This window comes from Oncorhynchus tshawytscha, linkage group LG13, assembly GCF_018296145.1.
Source record: "Oncorhynchus tshawytscha isolate Ot180627B linkage group LG13, Otsh_v2.0, whole genome shotgun sequence".
Lineage (NCBI taxonomy): Eukaryota > Metazoa > Chordata > Actinopteri > Salmoniformes > Salmonidae > Oncorhynchus > Oncorhynchus tshawytscha.
The window spans coordinates 38842443-38863158 of NC_056441.1; the positions used below are offsets into that span (position 1 = coordinate 38842443).

Here is a 20716-nt window from a genome sequence, read left to right on the forward strand (position 1 = left end):
GTAGGTTGAAACTGGAGCAGCAGCACGGCCAGGTGGACTAGGGACAGCAAGGAGTCATCATGCCAGATAGTCCTGAGGCATGGTCCTAGGGCTCAGGTCCTCCGAGAGAGAGAAAGAAAGAGAGAATTAGAGAGAACATACTTAAATTCACACAGGACACCGGATAAGACAGGAGAAGTACTCCAGATATAACAAACTGACCCTAGCCCACCAACACATAAACTACTGCAGCATAAATACTGGAGGCTGAGACAGGAGGGGTCAGGAGACACTGTGGCCCCATCCGATGATACCCCCGGACAGGGCCAAACAGGAAGTATATAACCCCACCCACTTTGCCAAAGCACATCCCCCACACCACTAGAGGGATATCTTCAACCACCAACTTACCATCCTGAGACAAGGCCGAGCACGCACATGAGCTTCCCTGAGACGGTTTCTGACAGTTTTTGACAGAAATTCTTCAGTTTTGCAAACCCACAGTTTCATCAGCTGTCTGGGTGGCTGGTCTCAGACCAATTGCACGCTCCCTCATCTTGACATCTGTGGCATTGTGTTGCGTGACGACAACTGCACATTTTAGTGGCATTTTGTCCCCAGCACAAGGTGCACCTGTGTAATGATCATGCTGTTTAATCAGCTTCTTGATATGCCATACCTGTCAGGTGGATGGATTATCTTGGCAAAAGAGAAATGCCCACTAACAGGGAAGTAAAACAAATTACACAAAATTGCACAAAATTTGAAAGATTTGCTTTGTGCAAATGGAACATTTCTGTAATCTTTTATTTCAGCTCATGAAACATGGGACCAACACTTGGGACCAATACCTGTACGTGTTGCATTTTTATTTTTGTTTAGTATAGTACTAAAGTATACAATGTTCATGTTTTTATTCTAGAATTATATGCATACATACAGTACCATTCAAAAGTTTGGATTTTTGTTTATTTTAATATTTTCTACATTGTAGAATAATAGTGAAGACATGAACTATGAAAACACTTGGAATCATGTATTAACCAAACTATTGTTAAACAAATCAAAATATATTTGAAATTCTTCAAAGTAGCCACCCTTTGCCTTGATGACAGCTTTGCACACTCTTGACATTCTCTCAACCAGCTTCACCTGGAATGCTTTTCCAACAGTCTTGAAAGAGTTCCCACATATACTGAGCACTTTTGGGCTGCTTTTCCTTCACTCTGTGGTTCAACTCATCCCAAACCATCTCAATTAGGTTGAGGTTGGGTGATTGTGGAGGCCAGGTCATCTGATGCAGCACTCCATTACTCCCTTTGTTGGTCAAATAGCCTTTACACTGCCTGGAGGTGTGTTGAGTCACTGTCCTGTTGAAAAACAAATGATAGTCCCACCAAGTGCAAACAACATGGGATGGCATATTGCTGCAGAATGCTGTGGTGTGTGCCTTTAATTCTAAATAAATCACTGACCATGTCACCAGCAAAGCACCATCCCACCTCCTCCTCCATACTTCACGGTGGGAACCACATATGCAGAGATCATCCGTTCACCTACTCTGCATCTCACAAAAACACGGTGGTTGGAACCAAAGATCTCAAATTTGGACTCATCAGACCAAAGGACAGATTTACACCGATCAAATGGACATTGCTCGTGTTTCTTGGCCCAAGCAAGTCTTATTATTGGTGTCCTTTAGTAGCGGTTTCTTTGCAGCAATTTGACCATGAAGGCCTGATTCACGCAGTCTCCTCTGAACAGTTGATGTTGATGTTTGTTACTTGAACTCTGAAGCATTTATTTGTGCTGCAATTTCTGAGGCAGGTAACTCTGACCTTATCTTCTGCAGCAGAGATAACTCTGGTTCTTCCTTTCCTGTGGCGGTCTTCATGAGAGCCAGTTTCATCATAGCGATTGATTGTTTTTGCGACTGCACTTGAAGAAACTTTCAAAGCTTTTGAAGTTGTCCGTATTGACTGACCTTCATGTCTTAAAGTAAAGATGGGACTGTCATTACTCTTTGCTTGTTTAGCTGTTCTTGCCATAATATGAACTTGGTCTTTTACCAAATAGGGCTATCTTCTGTAAACCACCCCTACCTTGTCACAACTCAACGGATTGCCTCAATGAAAGAAATTCCACAAATGAACTTTTAACAAGGCACACCTGTTAATTTAATTGCATTCCAGGTGACTACATCATGAAGCTGGTTGGGAGAATGCCAAGACTGTGCAAAGCTGTCATCAAGGCAAAAGGTGGCTACTTTGAACCATTTCAAATATAAAATATTTTTTGATTTGTTTAACACTTTTTTGTTGTTGTTGGTTACTACATGTGTTATTTCAATGTTTTGATTTCTTCACTATTATTCTGCAATGTAGAAAATAGTAAAAAAATAAAGAAAAACCCTTGAGTGAGTCGGTCTGTTCATACTTTTGACTTGTACTGAATATTTTTTTCAAACAGTTGTGGGTAGTTCACCTTAGGCTGTATTAAATCTCCATAGACTGGAAAGTTAGCGGTTAGTTGTTCAAAAATATTGTCCCCCTCTGTATTGAATTTCATGGCCATAAATGATGCATATCTCCAATAGTAATTCTTTATTAGAGGCAAACCTCGTTAACATGCCATTGGATGCAAGTGACTGCATTACTCTTAGGAACTTGAATGACACAGCACAAAGAGTACAATACAAAGTTATCCGTCAAGTGTATTGGACTAATCGGTGGAGATGGATATAGCAAGGAAACACTTTAGTTGCTATGTTAGAAGAACAATAACTTTTAGTAGCAACAATAACTCCATTCTTCAGTCCACTTCACCTATTGTCTTTGCTGTAGGTCATTGGTTCAAACAGTCTCTGCTCTCACTGCATTCTTAAGCAAGAGTGTTTTCTCTAATGAAGAGTCTTTGCACCATAGAGTCTAAAGTGCAGAGTTTTCTTGCTCCCGGCTCCTTAATGAATGATCTCTCCCTGCTCTATGGCCTCATAGGAATGTCATCACTTGGTGATATTTAGTGATAAATAAAATATAGATATTACTCAAACCACCTTCCAGGCCGGATTGAATGGGTATACATGTTTGACACAGAATTAGAAATTCAAATACTAATAATAGTAATTTAATAGGATCTCTAAGGTTTGGCACCTCTGATTTAGAATCTTGACTCTGGAGTCTTTAGCGAAATATACAGTTGTCTTTACTCCGAATGAGTCTTCGGTGGGTAGTGTCTTTCCTTGGAGTCTTTAGTGAATAGAATGTCTTTACTCTGGAGTAAGAGGCTGAACTGAGAGGACTCATTATCTGAGCTCTGCTTGGCAGGCTGCTGTCTTCTGTGGAGTCACTAGCCATGACAATGCCTCAGTCTCCCCCTTTTCTCCCCCTCTTTCACTCGCTCTCCCTGGAAGGTGTTATTTTTTTATTTCCTGTCAGCGAGATCCCCCCCCCCAAAGAGACCCTATCTGCACCGGAACGTCGGCAAGATATGATTAACGTGAAGAAAAAGGAAAATGCCTTTCTTACCTATAAGACAGAAGCTGAGTGGCATAATATCACTATTTGACGAAGTCCTCAGTTTGGTTACTCATTTTAAACTTGAAACACAAGTTTGCGTTAGGTGGCACTACATATTAGGTACCAATCGTGGCTCATATTTGAAAGGTTAGGTGTCATTATGTAGCAAAGTAACGTGGCCGCATTGTTCGTGAAATTGCCTCGGAGCCCTCGCTCATTAGTCGCTAATGTCTGAAAGCTCGGCTACCCACAGTGAGAGACAATGTAGCTACACAGCCCACATGCTAATAAATGTTATGAAATACAGGAAATAATTATTTCTCTCTTTTGTGAAGGCCCAGACTCCATTAACTCCATTTATTTGCACCGTGTTGAGAGGGGCCTCAGCAATGAAGCTATATCAGCCTCCCCACAGTTGGGAATGAGTGGGAAATGTACCCCAGGTGTTTTGAAACGAGCCTGAAACAAAACACTGTGGCATTTGAAAAGAATAGTTCTACCTTTTGATAACCTCCTGCAACAATTCCCCTCAATATGGAGTAAAGGCTCCCTGCTTAGGTTACCAATTAGAGCCACTGTTCTCCCTCACAAATGCCTCAGACCAAACTGCGAGTGTAAGGCGGCCATTTTCTTTCTCCTTTGGTTTCCCTGCCTACTCGCATAGAGGGAGTTGAAGAACGTCAAGGTTAGCTGCCAAAGCACATTTCATTTGGTTTTATCCAGGGAGAAGCAGGGAATACAAGAATACAACAAAACCTTCTAACCTGCTCTATCTCTCTCAAGGATGTCAGAGCAGTAGGGCAGTGAAGCATGAACAACACGTGCAGATCTGTTAATGAAGCTGAAGGAGAGAGGGCACCGCTGTGGAATTCAAGATGGAATACCCAGGGCAGCGAGAGGGCATGCAGGTAGAATAACCAGAGGCACTGATGGTACTGTAGTCATACGTGAGGCTCTCTGCAGCATCACCTTCGACCTTTGAACTTGGTAGAAGCACAGAGATATTTCAAACAGACTCCCTGTCAAGGCAGTGCTATGATTCTGATCTGTTAGCTGATGCTATAGACTCTAGAGGCAAAGGCTTTATTAGTTTCATATCCTACAATGGACCTTTGCAGAGAGCATGGACATTGACTTTATACGAAAATGAGTTCACCAGGAATGGCAAGTGTTGTGAACATAGTAGACTATAATTATTACGGATTAACTTTTCAAACTGTTACTCTGCAAATCTTTGCACTGAAATTTGCAAAAATATTGACCCCGGAAGGTCGATTTTAAAGCCGCAAAAAAGAAAAGAATCATCTGGTCATGGCGGTTTTAAGTTTCACCCCATTGAGCCACATTCATCAGTTTACGGCAAAACGAAGAGCGTTAAAAAGGCATCGCCCTGCCCTAGCTGGTTCCACTCAGTCTGTAGACAGCCGTCCCGACCAACACAGGCCACTCAGGAGTCCAGACGCCTGCCCGCCCAGGCAGTCGGGCACATGAAGTCAGCTTCCCAGCATTCACTCATGATCTAGCCAACCTGGATCAATACCTAAGAGGGACGCCTTACTGTTGCTCCACCAGCCGAGGCCAGCCATTATATATCCCTGGGCCTTGGCTGCTGGCTCCAACCCTATATGGAGGGTTGCTATAGGACTCTTATAGAGTGGTGAGGAAGAGTAGGAGCTCCATTTAGCCATTCATTGTAGTCATTGCGATCTGAAGAGTTTTCTTGTCAATTACCTTGTGACATTCCTGGATTACTCATTATATTAATAAAGTCAGATTTGAAACAACATATGATAGTCAGTTGAAGAAAAAAAAAGGTTACGGGTACAAGACTGTCTACATACAGTATCTGGCTTTGTTGGCAAAATCACAACATATACATATCCCAATGAGCCAAGCAGGGAGAGGCTGCCACAGTTCCAAGACCATTCAGAAACTTCCACCTTAACCCTAGACCAATGACGCCGGTGGATCTCAAAACTGCACTTGGATCCGCGTTAAGTAGCAATGATATCCTTCGCCGCTGTCACCGTCATCTCGAACCTATCTTGACTATTCAAGTTCATTTCCAGCAAATGTCTTAGTTACATGATTATATAACTAGCAAATGAGTTTTGAAGTTGAGGGTGCAGTATTTGAGGGTTTGGCAATGAGGACGGAAACTAGCATAGTTCCGCTAGCTTAGCCGGGGGAAACTAGCTCAGGCCTAGTGCACGTGTGCATAGAAAGCTAATTCAGGAGACCGATTGTAGAATTTATTCTCTATCCGGAGCGCAGTGCGACAAGTTTGATTAAACACCTCAGACTGAAACTAATAAATCAGATTACTTATATTTAAGGAAATCAAATCGATATACAATCCCGAAATCAGCTGTAACTGTCAATAGTAAAAGAAACCTTTAAAACAATGTTTGAGTGAAGCCTGAATACAGAAAATGAATAGGTGAATTAGCTTCTGGACGCAGTACACTCCTCACAACTATACATTTTTAGAGGTTTTGGTGGGTTTATGTGTTGCCATGGTGACCTTAATGTAGTAGATTGTGTGTCATTGATCATTTAATGTAGTTTGGAGGATAGCCTGTTTTTCTTGTACTGGTCTTGCTTATTTTGTTTTTGTGACTCGGTGTCTAGTTCTCTCGCTAGAGTGAGTGGCTCTCTCTTTTATCTCAGCACCTTTTTTAGTAGCTGGTCAATCTTAATCTCAAGGCGTTTGTGTGTATTTGGTGTTTCAGTTAAGATCGATAGAGGTTCGTTTATAGGCGTGGAACAGATGGGACATGTTAGCCCATGTTGCCATAGATGCATATGGATGGCCGTAAAAAGGAGGAAGACGGAGCGAGAGAGCAAGGGCATTTTGAGGGAAATGATGTGTATCAAAGGGGTACATAATTTACTTTTATGCCTATAATGCAAGTCCTGGATCATCATTATTTACTATCTAACTAAATAATAACACAGAATACACACACACACTTACTAAACTCAGCAACAACAACAAAAAACGTCCCTTTTTCAGGACTGTCTTTCAAAGATAATTAGTCAAATCCAAATAACTTCACAGATCTTCATTGTAAAGGGTTTAAACACTGTTTCCCATGCTTGTTATGAACCATAAGCAATTAATGAACATGCACCTGTGGAACGGTCGTTAAGACACTAACAGCTTACAGACGGTAGGCAATTAAGGTCACAGTTATGAAAACTTAGGACACTAAAGAGGCCTTTCTACTGACTCTGAAAAACACCAAAAGAAAGATGCCCAGGGGCCCTGCTCATCTGCGTGATGAGGCATGCTGCAAGGAGGCTTGAGGACTGCAGATGTGGCCAGGGCAATAAATTGCAATGTCCGTACTGTGAGACGCCTAAGACGGCGCTACAAGGAGACAGGATGGACAGCTGATCATCCTCGCAGTGGCAGACCACCTGTAACAACACCTGCACAGGATCGGTACATCCGAACATCACACCTTGTTGGACATATACAGTGGGGCAAAAAATAATTTAGTCAGCCACCAATTGTGCAAGTTCTCCCACTTAAAAAGATGAGAGAGGCCTGTAATTTTCATCATAGGTACACTTCAACTATGACAGACAAAATGAGAAAAAAAATCCAGAAAATCACATTGTAGGATGTTTTATGAATTTATTTGCAAATTATGGTGGAAAATAAGTATTTGGTCACCTACAAACAAGCAAGATTTCTGGCTCTTACAGACCTGTAACTTCTTCTTTAAGAGGCTCCTCTGTCCTCCACTCGTTACCTGTATTAATGGCACCTGTTTGAACTTGTTATCAGTATAAAAGACACCTGTCCACAACCTCAAACAGTCACACTCCAAACTCCACTATGGCCAAGACCAAAGAGCTGTCAAAGGACACCAGAAACAAAATTGTAGACCTGCACCAGGCTGGGAAGACTGAATCTGCAATAGGTAAGAAGCTTGGTTTGAAGAAATCAACTGTGGGAGCAATTATTAGGAAATGGAAGACATACAAGACCACTAATAATCTCCCTCGATCTGGGGCGATTTTGTTTCTGGTGTCCCTTGACAGTTCTTTGGTCTTGGCCATAGTGGAGTTTGGAGTGTGACTGTTTGAGGTTGTGGACAGGTGTCTTTTATACTGATAACAAGTTCAAACAGGTGCCATTAATACAGGTAACGATTGGAGGACAGAGGAGCCTCTTAAAGAAGAAGTTACAGGTCTGTGAGAGCCAGAAATCTTGCTTGTTTGTAGGTGACCATTTTGTCTGTCATAGTTGAAGTGTACCTATGATGAAAAATACAGGCCTCTCTCATCTTTTTAAGTGGGAGAACCTGCACAATTGGTGGCTGACTAAATACTGTTTTGCCTAACTGTATAATTTTCTATTCCTCATTTACTCAAGTGTTTCATTTATTTTGGAAGATACTTGCATCTTGTGGTGGCCAAAGCTCTTTTAGTTTTACAGCTACCTCCGAGAGATATCCAGGTACTGGGTATCAGTCAGAAATGTGTTGATCCCAACACAGCCTACCAACATACCAGCCTCCTATGGTTCTCAACTGGTTTTGTCTCTGGACCCAAATTGAACCAGGTTGTCTCAGTCACAAGACAATATTCGCATTGCGAACAAGTATCGCCAAAGTACAATATGTAAAACGAAATTTTAAAATGTGGGTTGAGAATCGCCGCCCTAACATGTATTGCCGTTTGATAAGATTTGGCCTCTCGTGGTTTACTGAATGAAAAGTGCAGAGAAGTGCCTTATATCTTTATAACTGAGACTAAATGAATTCACAAGGCTTGGAGCTTCAGAGAACTTCTAACTTTCATTTGAATGACTTTATAAACATATACAGGCAAGGTTTGCCAGGAGGATGAAATATAAATGAGGCTTTTATTTGTAAGTTATATTTATCTTGATTCATTTTTCCTCTCTGCGTCTATCATGTGTGTGTGTGTGTGTGTGCGTGTGTGTGTGTACGTGCGTGTGTACGTACGTGAGTGCACGCACACCTGTGTTCGTTAGTTTGCTTGCTCGTTTGATACGACATCCCTGACTGTACCCCTGTAATGCTACTTCATATTTCAGTTTGTGTGTGTCAGATGTCGTCGTCTGTGCGTCGTCAAGCATCCGGATCAGCACAAGCGCACCGCCGTGCACGTTGTCGGAGCCGCCGCAGGCTTAACTTGCCCTCTATTAAAGATGTACGGTCTTCAAAGAGGGAGTTATTAAACCCCAGGGCCCCACTTTGTGACGCTCTGTTTGTAGCATTGTACTGAGTTTAAAGGAGGTTCATTGAAAGGTCTTTTAGCCATTCCGGTTGATTGATCTCACTCTGGCCCCTTTGATATGCAAGCTAAGAATGCCAGTCTTCTCACTCGCTCTCGCTCGCTCGGACCTCTCGCTCTGTCGGCCTTCTTTCTGTCGGCCCTCTTTCTCTCGCCCCTTTGGCCCTGCTCGTGCCAGGCGCCATGTTTGAGGGACACTCCTGATTTTAATTATATCCTTTGATTATCTTCCAAACTGAACTCATCATCTTGGGAGAGAGAGAGAGAGAGAGAGAGAGATTGCTGATGATACAGACCTGGGCTGCCTCAGTGCCTCTGCCAAGCAGCACCGTCGTATAGAAGAGATGTGTGTCCAGCGAACGCTGAGATGTGTCCCCACTGAGATATTCTCTCAATACGCATGGGATTTTACAAGAAGAAATGTTTGTCTTTGAGTGTCTTATTGGGGGGGATGGTTGAAGATGGGCTGCAGAGTTAGCTGAGAGGGGTTAGCCTAGCCTAAGCTAGCACCTGGCTGTAGTGGTACCAGTATACAGATGTTAACATGCTGTAGATTCATAGTCATGACATAACATTAATGGGTTGGACATTTCCAGACATATAATCTAGCTGTAAGCATGTGCAACAATTTCATCTGTTTTATGACCAGCAGTGCCTGTCATGGTGGATGTGATTTGTTGCCATGGGATGGCAGCCATTTTGAAATCCACGTTGTCCAATGAATGAGCAGTATTCCTTTGTCTTAATCACATGTAATGGGGTCACTCTTAAAGCCCCCACAGACTGTACGATTTTAGCTGTTTTATGCCACGATTTTGACTTCCCCAGACAACATGTTAACATCGTGGGCATATTCTTAGGCCGTAAACGATTGTCGGACATCTTGGCTTGTTCAGTGTGACAGGTTCTAGGCCTGATTTTTAAGCACCACTACATGCGGTCGTAGGCTCCGACAAAGTTCCGGCAGTGTCAAATGTTTTGACCAATAGGAACACGATTATTGCGTTGCAAGAAGAACAATTTCCCTAATCTGGTTTAGCCTACATTACACATCTGAAATCAGGCTACCTGATAGGATTTTGATAAATGCACAGAATTGCCAATCAAAATAAATGTTCTAACACAGTGACCATGTCAATTTTGGGAAGCCTATTTGATTCGGAGTTCGGACATATACAGATAGTTTTTACATACAATTTCTAAGATTCAAACGTTCATTTTTTTTCCCCCGAACTCACTACATTCATGCATAAGCATAGAGAGAGGAATGCTCTACTGGTGCTGGCACATGTGCAGATCAAATACAAGCTTGGAGTCACCCGATTATATGGTGTGTGTGGTCCTCCCACTACGACTCAGGAAACCAATGCAGTTTATTAGGCTACAGATGATGAACTTCACAGGGTTTTGAAAGTGCATGTTATGAGCAGGATTCTCCTCCTTTCCAATAAATATTGAGGGTCTTATTCCGGTGACATGAGGATCGATGCTTGACTGCTGTTTGACAAGTACAAATATTCTAGCTCATAATAATCTCAGGTAGACTCAGTCCCGTGTGCCTCAGTTGGTAAAGCATGACGCTTGCATGGTTGTGGGTTCAATTCCCATGGGGGGGCCAGTATGAAAATGTATGCACTCACTGTAATACTGTAAGTCACTCTGAATAAGAGCATCTGCTAAATGACTCAAATGTAAATGTACAGTGTAGCCTGCCTGTACAGCCTTCCCGCACTGTATCGGTGAGTTGTTGACTAGAGTGCTGATGCCAAGACCAGAGTAAGCACATTTGCTATTCAAAACAACTGTTTTTGTGACAAAACTTTCTGTATAATTGAAAAATGCGATGGGAACACATTGACCTTTAGATTTTTATTCAGTACATGAACACTAAAGCAAAACGGTGCCCACAAAATGCAATATGTCATCACGCACTGATTTTCCTCCACAACAAGTCCATTTGGTGGAAACGCACCACTGGAGGGAAAATACCTATTTTCTTTATGCCGATTTGAGAATATTCACATAAAAATCTGTCGCCAATGGAATGGGAACCTAGTTACTGGAATTCACTGTCGGGGCCCAAGTCTAACAGAACACACGGTCCCTCTTTTAATGTGTCTCCATCTAATCATACATAATCAATTAAAGAGCAATTGCAGAAAGGCAGAGCGGAAGTGGAGAAAGTCAAAGTTGCAAATCCATTATGATATTCTGAGGGAGCAACTGGTCAGAAGGCAATTAGAAATGCCAGATGGGCTCATTGTTCTAACTTGATCACTATTAATCAGAATCATTTGAGAGTGCTCTTCTCGACCGTTGACGGCCTGATGAATCCTACCCCCGCAAACCTATGTAAACTTCCACAAAAAATAACCAACAATAGGCCGGGTGTCAGTCAAGCAAGACCTGATGAGAAGTTTGATATGTGCCCTAGCCTAACACGCAAACGCACTATGGATCTATTTTCCCTGGTTGACAGACGTGATCAGGAAAGTGATATCACAACTTAAGCCTTCAACCGGCCTTCTCGATCCTATCCCCACCACCTTCAAAACAGTTTTTGAATTACATATCTGAAGAAGTGCAAGCTATTGTTAATCACTCCCTGTTCACAGGCACTTTCCCCACTGCACTAAAAACTGCTATGGTGAAACCCCTTTCTGAAGAAAAGTAATCTAGTTTCTTCAGCTCTTAGCAATTTTCGGCCAATCTCCGACCTTCCACTCTTAAACAACATTCTTGAGAAATTGGTTTTCAAACAGCAAAATTATTTTTTTAAGAGCCAACACAGACGCCAAACAGCTCTCTGTCCTTGTAATCTTGGATTTAAGTGCTGTATTTGGTTTAGGACCTATTTAACCGGTCAACAGTGTGTCACCCTTGGTGAACATAATGCAGAGAAAATACATGCCACGTGGCGTTCCACAAGGTTCGATTTTGGGTCTGGTGCTTTTCAGTTTATACAGGGCATTCGGAAAAGTATTCTGTAGTGATGCCTCAAGCACTGAGATGCAGTGCCTTAGACCGCTGCACCACACGGGAGCCCTATGCAGAGAGGGGGGGAAACTAAAGTATGTTGCTACACTTTAATTAGAATTCCTCTTTAGCCCTCTGTTCTTTATAATAGTTCAATTTATTGTCATTTGTTCCGCTCCTGGCAATGAGCCCCTCTTCATCTCTCTTTCCCTATTCCTCCCTTCTCGTCCTCTACCCCAATCCATCCATCCTATTGGCTCTGTAGCGTTTGGCTCGTAGAAAATGAGGAATGATTACATTACACACTTTTTAGTGTCCCTACTATAAAACTGGCGCGGAGAAACCCATAATGGGGTGGAATGAGTCAGGTTGGCCGTCGTGCCAGCCGTTTTCTTTGGCTCGACAGCCGGTTACAGAGCATATATGTATATATAGCATATATATATATATATATGACACTATATATGACACAAACTTACCCACTGATGTTAATGGGAGAGATATTATTTCTCATTGCGCACACATTAAATCGTAATCGAGAAATGTAAGGAGGGCTCATGTTTCTCATCGGTGTGCTTCAGTCCTGGGCCTTATTATTTGCCATTAGTCAACTGTAACTATTCTCAGAAACCTGCGGTTTCTTTTCCCAAGTCATGTTTGTCTGTTAACACGTTTTACCCCGTTCAGTTTTCGCTCAGTTTTCCTCCGCTAGTCTTATATCTGTCCTACTCTGTCAATCTGTTTACAAGGTCGGTAGTAGTGCCAGGCCAGTCTGTCCCATCTAGATGGACATCTCACTTCTGTGTTGAGGCCCACAAGATAGCGCTGAGGTTAGCTAACCAGACTGTTACCAAGCACAGAGAGCCAACTTCAGTCACGGCTACTATAGCTAGATTCGTATCAAAGGTATCTAACTCCTAGGTGTGAGTCGTGCCCCTGTTCTGCTCAGATCAGAGAGTTGGTCTTCTTTGTTATGTACTGTACGGGCTCTCGCAAAGGGACTATGTCCCCGGGGATCATGTTTCCCTGTTGCAATAGATCTATGTTTCTGTAATTAATGAATGTGAGTCAGGGAGAGGGTAGGGGACTAAGTTATTTGATCATTAAAAGGTTATTTTAAGGTACCAGGTACAGTCGGTGTATTGTAATTCAAACTTTCTAAATCGGTGTCATTAAAGCACCAAACGGACTGAAACAGTTAGGGACTATCTGAACCTGTCCAATAGGAAACGCTAGCTTTCCGGTGGAAAACGTTTTTCTACAGTATGCCCTAGTAATGAATACAACCCTGATCTAAGACCTGCAGTAGAGAGAGTAAATTGGCCTCTTTCGCAATCACAACGATGTTAATAGACTCATGGAAACGTCAGATATTTACTTCTAAGTTCATTGTGAACTGTTTTTTTTTTAGAGAACACATACTTTAACTGTCTCCATTCGAGACAGAAAGTCTATACTGGGTAGCTTATCTCTCTGTGTAATCTATCTATGTAATAGACTACATTTTATGCCTGAGTTGAGCTGCATTACATTCTGGCCCCGACAGAGATGTATTAACTTGCAGGTCGACAAATGACCTTTTTGAAATGTTCTGGACCTGAAGAGAGGGGGGATTCCTTCAGCTCTTCCACACCAGCTGCATAATTTTACTCGGAGTAGCAGTGGACGTGTGCACCCTCACTTATTCATCACCTCCAGATTTGCAGGAGAGCCATGAAAGAAAGTATTTCAACTCCCTCCTCATCTCCCAAGAACATTTTTCATCCTCCTGAAAAGAACATGAGATGTCTGGTTTTTTTTGTGTGTTTTTTTTCCCTCCCGCTTCCGCAATTCCACAGCGAAACTGTTTTTTTCCCCCTCCCTCCATCTCTCTCTCGTTCTCTCTCTGTCTCTCTCTCGGCTACTCCAGTACTTTTGAACTTTTTTACTCTTAATCCCATTGCCTAAAAATATGCCTGCGCCGTCTGAAGCCCAGCCGGTCCAGGAGAAACTCTGGTGTCTGCGGAAGAGGGAATTAGAGTACTGCTCTCCAGCCAAGTGGAAATGAACAGAGCGAGAGGAAGAGGAATGGAGAGAGTGAGGAGGAAAAAGATTTCAGGCTGTACCAGCACTCTCTCCAGCCTCTCTCTGGACATGCTTAATGCCATTTTATAGTTGGCATTAAGGTATCCCTCATTTTTGCTATCCCAGAATTGCAGAGATTCGCCTTATATGTTGTGCTATTCTAGATCATATCTTGAGCTTAGTGCACAGACATTGAGAGTGAAATGCATGACTATTGTTTTCCTGGTGGCGGACAGATAGACAAGGGGGAGCAGTGGAGGAGAAAGGAGAGGGACGGTAAGATGGAGAAATAGACACAGAGGTGGAGAGGGAGACAAAAGAGAGGAGGCAGAGAACGAGAAAAGAGGATGAGGGCGGGAGACAGACTCCTTAAGCGGCAGAGACTCGGGGGAAATACCCGAGCAATATCCCAACCAACCAGCCTCTGCCACCCTGCCCCACACAATTACAATATATCTGACAGAGATATTGAGCGCGGATCCCTTGCCATTTCTGTTGATGCACCGGCCGTCAAGAGGCAAGAGTTTTATATAAAATTACAAAAAAAATGGAATTAATACGGTCTTATTGAAAAGAGGAGGCCCGGGCCAGCCGGGGAAAATAACAATGCGAGTTTCTGTCTCCAGAGTCCTCTCTTCCTCAGATAGCAGGTGGAGGTTTGGCCGGACCATGTTGTTCAGTTAGGTTCATTACTCATTGTGCGAGAATAGAAATGGAGATTGCTTGGGGGCTGCTACCTTGATATTAGGTAGAATAGAATAAATAGAGAATAAATCTGTGGATACTGCAAGAAAAGCATGGGGTTGACTGGAGCACTAGTCACTTCTTATCCTCTCAGGCTGTGCTGTTTTGGAAGACCATTTTCCCCCCATCACGCCACCTTAGACAAGCACTTCGGTGAACTTTGAGACCTAATGTAAGAGCTGTCCATTTTTAGAAGAGACAAGCTTAGGGCAGGAGACAAAGGCAACCAACCTGTCAGGCACAGTCAGGAGACTATGGCCAGGCAGTCAACTACTGTACAGCTCTGTCTGAGGGACAGCATCTTCCCCTTTGTTTTTTTACTGAAGACAGTGAAATTCTGTCTGTCAGAATTTGGGAGGTGCAGGGGACTGGTCAAGGGATGTATCCATTTTAAGAGGTTTCTGCACTAGCTTTTTTTGAAAGGTATATTTTTATTTAAATTTTGTACGATTGTTTTTTTTTAGACAATAGACCTAGACAAAAGACAAAAGACAACTTAACATTTCAGACATGGATCCACTAAACTAGACATGACGTTGGCTGGGACTTGATGCCCAACCTTAAACATAAAGAAAAAAGACAAACAGTAGCTCAGACATTCATACATTTCAACAAACAGTAATGACCTCAAACTTTCCCAAACCTACATGTTCCCACAGTATCGATACCCATCTTGTTTGTTCTCATAAGATTTGTATTAAAAATGTTTCATCCTATGGATATTTCAAGGGTTTGTAAATACTTTATCCCATTATCGCTTCAAGTTGCGCTATTTATATCTGTAGCAATTATTTTCAATAATAATTCATTTGATTAATCCACTTAACGATCTAGGACCATATGATTTCAAGTTTAAGTAAACATTTTCAAACTGATTGATAAGATAATGTTCCAACCCATTGGGTATCTCATTGCACCCTCATGCCATGTCTTGAAATATGCCGATAAACGGATTCAAAGTAAACTTCCATTACAAAACTTCTGACAGCCAACTTTCTAACTCCGCCGATACATTTTTGACATTATAGCATAGGTCTTGGTCCCAAAAAGGTATATTTTGTGATGTTCTACCTTTTTGCGGCAAGGTGTTCGTCGGCTAATCCATATAGCCCTACATGGAATCGGTGAATGCAGGAGTGTACCAAACCTGTTTAATTATGTATATTACATGTTGTATTTATCCATTTTCAAAGAATTTGTCTGTCCATTCTCACCTTCACCCCGTGTCTGTCCATTCTCACCTTCACCCTGTGTCTGTCCATTCTCACCTTCACCCTGTGTCAGTCCATTCTCACCTTCACCCTGTGTCAGTCCATTCTCACCTTCACCCTGTGTCAGTCCATTCTCACCTTCACCCTGTGTCTGTCCATTCTCACCTTCACCCTGTGTCTGTCCATTCTCACCTTCACCCTGTGTCAGTCCATTCTCACCTTCACCCTGTGTCTGTCCATTCTCACCTTCACCCTGTGTCTGTCCATTCTCACCTTCACCCTGTGTCAGTCCATTCTCACCTTCACCCTGTGTCAGTCCATTCTCATCTTCACCCTGTGTCAGTCCATTCTCACCTTCACCCTGTGTCTGTCCATTCTCACCTTCACTCTGTGTCTGTCCATTCTCACCTTCACCCTGTCTGTCCATTCTCACCTTCACCCTGTGTCCATTCTCACCTTCACCCTGTGTCAGTCCATTCTCACCTTCACCCTGTGTCAGTCCATTCTCACCTTCACCCTGTGTCAGTCCATTCTCACCTTCACCCTGTGTCAGTCCATTCTCACCTTCACCCTGTGTCTGTCCATTCTCACCTTCACCCTGTGTCTGTCCATTCTCACCTTCACCCTGTGTCTGTCCATTCTCACCTTCACCCTGTGTCTGTCCATTCTCACCTTCACCCTGTGTCTGTCCATTCTCACCTTCACCCTGTGTCTGTCCATTCTCACCTTCACCCTGTGTCTGTCCATTCTCACCTTCACCCTGTGTCTGTCCATTCTCACCTTCACCCTGTGTCTGTCCATTCTCACCTTCACCCTGTGTCTGTCCATTCTCACCTTCACCCTGTGTCTGTCCATTCTCAACTTCACCCTGTGTCTGTCCATTCTCATCTTCACCCTGTGTCTGTCCATTCTCACCTTCACCCTGTGTCTGTCCATTCTCACCTTCACCCTGTGTCATTAGCCCTTTTAAACAATTTTTAAAAAATACTGTTGCTTTTCAAGTCAACGCAACGCTTTGAAAACAAACCTTACTCTGAACCATACGTGACCTTTATCTCATGACATTGCTCTGGATTTAATCCATTTACCATGGGCTACTGTCATTATCTGTCCAATTACAGATTGTTTTTTTAAGTTAGGTTGTACACTACTCCTAGAGACTATACTGTATATGTAGAATACTGCTATGGTATACTACTACTACTACTACAATTGGTGACCCCAGGGGAATGGATATCCACATCTAAATCTTATTTGTATTGGGGTTAAGGGGATCACCAAGTCCAGGGGAGAGATCAATCTCTCTCTCTCTCACACACACACAGCCCTCAACCTTCTCAGATCTCCCTTCCCGCGCTTGACAAAACCTGTCATAACAATAAAAAATGCAGGATGTCCGACTATTTTATGAAGTCTGGAAATGAAAATGAAATGGGTCCATAAATCACATGGAATCTTTAAGTGTTTCCCATGTTTAATTTAGGAACGAGAGAGCGAGACTAAAGCGCTGACTCCACTGCCACCAGTGCGGATGACTACATAGACCTAGATTTTAGAAACTAGTATGTAGCCTCCATGTATAACGGAGACTTATAACGCTATATTGTAACGGGTTTCTTCCGTCGAAGGAGAGTCGGACCAAAATGTAGCGTGGTTGATAATATACATCTTTAATAAAGAAGAAAAAAACAAACAAGACAACAAACGGAACGTGAAAGGCTGTATTAGGTTATCTTGTGACAACTAACACAGAGACCGGAACAATCACCCACAAACACACAGTGAAACCCAGGCTACCTAAATATGGTTCCCAATCAGAGACAACGAGAATAACCTGACTCTGATTGAGAACCGCCTCAGGCAGCCATAGACTATGCTAGACAACCCTACTCAGCCACAATCCCAATACCTACTAAAACCCCGATACATAAACACAACACAAAATAAACCCATGTCACACCCTGGCCTGACCAAATAAATAAAGAAAACAAAAAATACTAAGACCAAGGCGTGACATATATGCACAGTTACCACCTTCGAGAACACAACTAATACATGATACAGATGTAGGATCTTAATTTGACCAGTTTCCCACAGCAGGAAAATAATCATGCAGCAACAGGAAATGTGAATTATTGGATTATAATTATTTGACATTTTTGTAGGGATTGATGATACATTTTTAGTTAGGGCAAATCAAGTCTGCAATTTTAAGGTGGAAATGACAAACTTTAGAAGCCTTTTTAACCCTTGAATATACTAGAAGTTAGCATTTCTTGCTGTGCAGGAAAATCCCTACAACAACATGGTGATCAAATAAGATCCTACATCTGTAAATGCTTTAGCACACTACGCAATACTAATATACGATCTAGGTATAGACATATTATACAGGCAGAATGAATTATAGATGGGTGTAGACATAGTATTTATTCACAATGTTTAAGAGAGCGATATATTTACGCTGTTCAAAATGATTGGTTTAAGTCCAATTAGGTTAAATGGAATTGATGCGAGAGAGACAAATGGAGTACATATTTCATCGGAGTAGATCCAGTGTGTACACTTATTTTAGATTATATGCGTATAGTAACAGTCTACTGAATTAATTCATAGGTCCTTCCATCTCTCTCTCACACACACACACACACACACACACACAAAGAGAGCAGCTGGATACGGAGGGGAATTATCATGGGACGTGGTGTGAGGGTGTTGCTGATTTTGTATAAGGCCTACATTAGGGAGCCCTTTGATCCACAGTGCTCCCTTTGCCCTACAAAAACACAATTAAAATTGTGTGTGTGAAGGAACATCACGTTATTAACACCATTCTGACATCGCTTAAATGATGAATATGTTTTGCTCTGAGGGGGTAGATGGGGACGACGTACCCCCTGCGCCCCCTACCTCAGGTGTGTGTGTGTGTGTGTGTGTGTGTGTGTGTGTGTGTGTGTGTGTGTGTGTGTGTGTGTGTGTGTGTGTGTGTGTGTGTGTGTGTGTGTGTGTGTGTGTGTGTGTGTGCATTAGGAATACACAATTCATCTAATTCACATAGAAATCTTAACAATTACGTGCAATATCCACATCGCAATTGATATCCATCTTGCAATATTTTAAAACGCCACTCAGCCGCGTGTAACATCCGTTTTTTTATAGTTTACTCTGTTTTTGTCGTCTCTCCCGCTCTCCTCTTCAGGCTTTCTCACGCACAAAAAGCCTCGCTCTGTCACTCACGCAGCGCAGTTCCTCCTCCCCGCTGTTAGATTTATTATACGTTTGCATGCTGTTCTGTTAGGTCATGCAAGTCAACACATTGTTCCAAACAAGAACGATGCTGCTTTCCACTTTGCTTCTTAGTGCCTTCAGAAAGTGTTCACACCCCTTGACTTTTTCCTCATTTTGTTGTGTTACAGCCTTGGGAGAGAGAGAAAGAGGGGGAGACGGAGGAGTTTTCGGGGCTAGTGACTCCACTGAGGACAGGAGCCTGCTGAGCAGAGAGCTCAGATAATGAGGCCTCTCAGTTCAGCCTCTTACTCCAGAGTAAATGCATTCTATTCACTATAGACTCCAAGGAAAGACCCCGAAGACTCCTTTTGCAGTGCCTTCAGAAAGTATTCACACCCCTTGACTTTTTTCCAAATCTTGTTGCGTTAGACTGGATTTTAAAATGGTTTAAACTGAGATGTTTTGTCACTGGCCTACACACAATACCCCATTATGTCAAAATGGAATTGTGTTTTTCGAAATGTTTACAAAATAAAAAATGGAAAACTGAAATGTCTTAAGTCAGTAAGTATTCAACCCCTTTGTTGTGGCAAGCCTAAATAAGTGCTTAAGTTGCATGGACTTTCTCTGACCTACAACATGACATACAGCCCTCTGTGTGCAATAATAATGTTTAACATTGTTTTTGAATGACTACCTCATCTCTGTACCCCACACATACAATTATCTGTAAGGTCCCTCAGTCGAGCAGCGGATTTGCAGTGAATTTCAAGATTCAACCACAAAGACCAGGGAGGTTTTCCAATTCCTCGCAAAGGGCACCGATTGGTAGGAGAAATAAAAGCAGTCATTGAATATCCTTTTGAGCATGGTGAAGTTATTAATTACACTTTGGATGGGGTATCACCCCATCACTACAACGATACAGGCGTCCTTCCTAACTTAGTTGACGGAGAGGAAGGAAATTATGACTTTAAAATAGAATTGAATGGCCGTGATGGGAGAAAACTGAGGATGGATCAACAACATTGTAGTTCCTCCCCAATACTAACCTAAATGACAGAGTGAGAAGGAAGCCTGTACAAATGTAAAAAATATTGCAAAGCATTTATTCCTGTTTGCAATAAGAATCATGTGCAAAGCTCTTAGACCCAGAAAGACACACAGCTGTAATCGTTGCCAAAAGAGATTCTGACATGTATTGACGCCGCGGTGAGAATGCTTATGCAAATGGTATATTTCTGTATTTTATTTTCAATAAAGGTGCAAAAATGTCTAAACGTTTTCACTTTGTCATTATGGAGTATTGTGTGTAGATGGGTGAGGAAAAATATCTATTTAAATCCATTTTAAAATCAGGCTGGAACATCAAAATGTGGATTAAATCAAGGGGTATGAAGGCACTGTATATCATTCTATTTCTAAAATTCCAACACTTCAGCCAAGTGTTTTGATCTATATCGCAAGTCAAATCGCAATCACAATATTTAGTTAAAAAAAATGTAAAAGCCTTCTTTTTTTAAATTCCCTGTCGTGCAGCCCTAGTGTGCGTGCATATGTTTATGCATGCGTGTGTAAGGGGGTGTGGGCTGGGCCTCAGAGAGAGAAACTCTGCAGAAGGAGTGTGGAGCTGCCGCCCAGCACAGTGTATGTAGAAGTCCTGTTAACCTTCATTAGCCTTCTCCAGTAGAGAGAGATTAGCAGAATACAAATGCCATTTTC

General features: G+C 42.3%; 1 protein-coding gene across 5 annotated transcripts in view; it reads left to right on the forward strand.

Annotated features, from left to right (window-relative positions):
- LOC112264891 (sterile alpha motif domain-containing protein 12) overlaps nucleotides 1-20716 on the forward strand; it is a 116199-nt gene that overhangs the window by 55831 nt on the left and 39652 nt on the right. Inside the window, exon 5 of one of the 5 annotated variants that reach the window (XM_024441794.2) lies at nucleotides 19183-19736. The exons of 2 other annotated variants lie outside the window; for them this stretch is intronic. In XM_024441794.2, the coding sequence (XP_024297562.1) occupies nucleotides 19183-19277 (95 nt within the window). In that variant the 3' untranslated portion in view covers nucleotides 19278-19736. Of the gene's footprint in view, nucleotides 1-19182; nucleotides 19739-20716 lie in introns of those variants that run through there. 2 more of the 5 variants (XM_024441793.2, XM_042295719.1) reach the window with 2 other exon arrangements.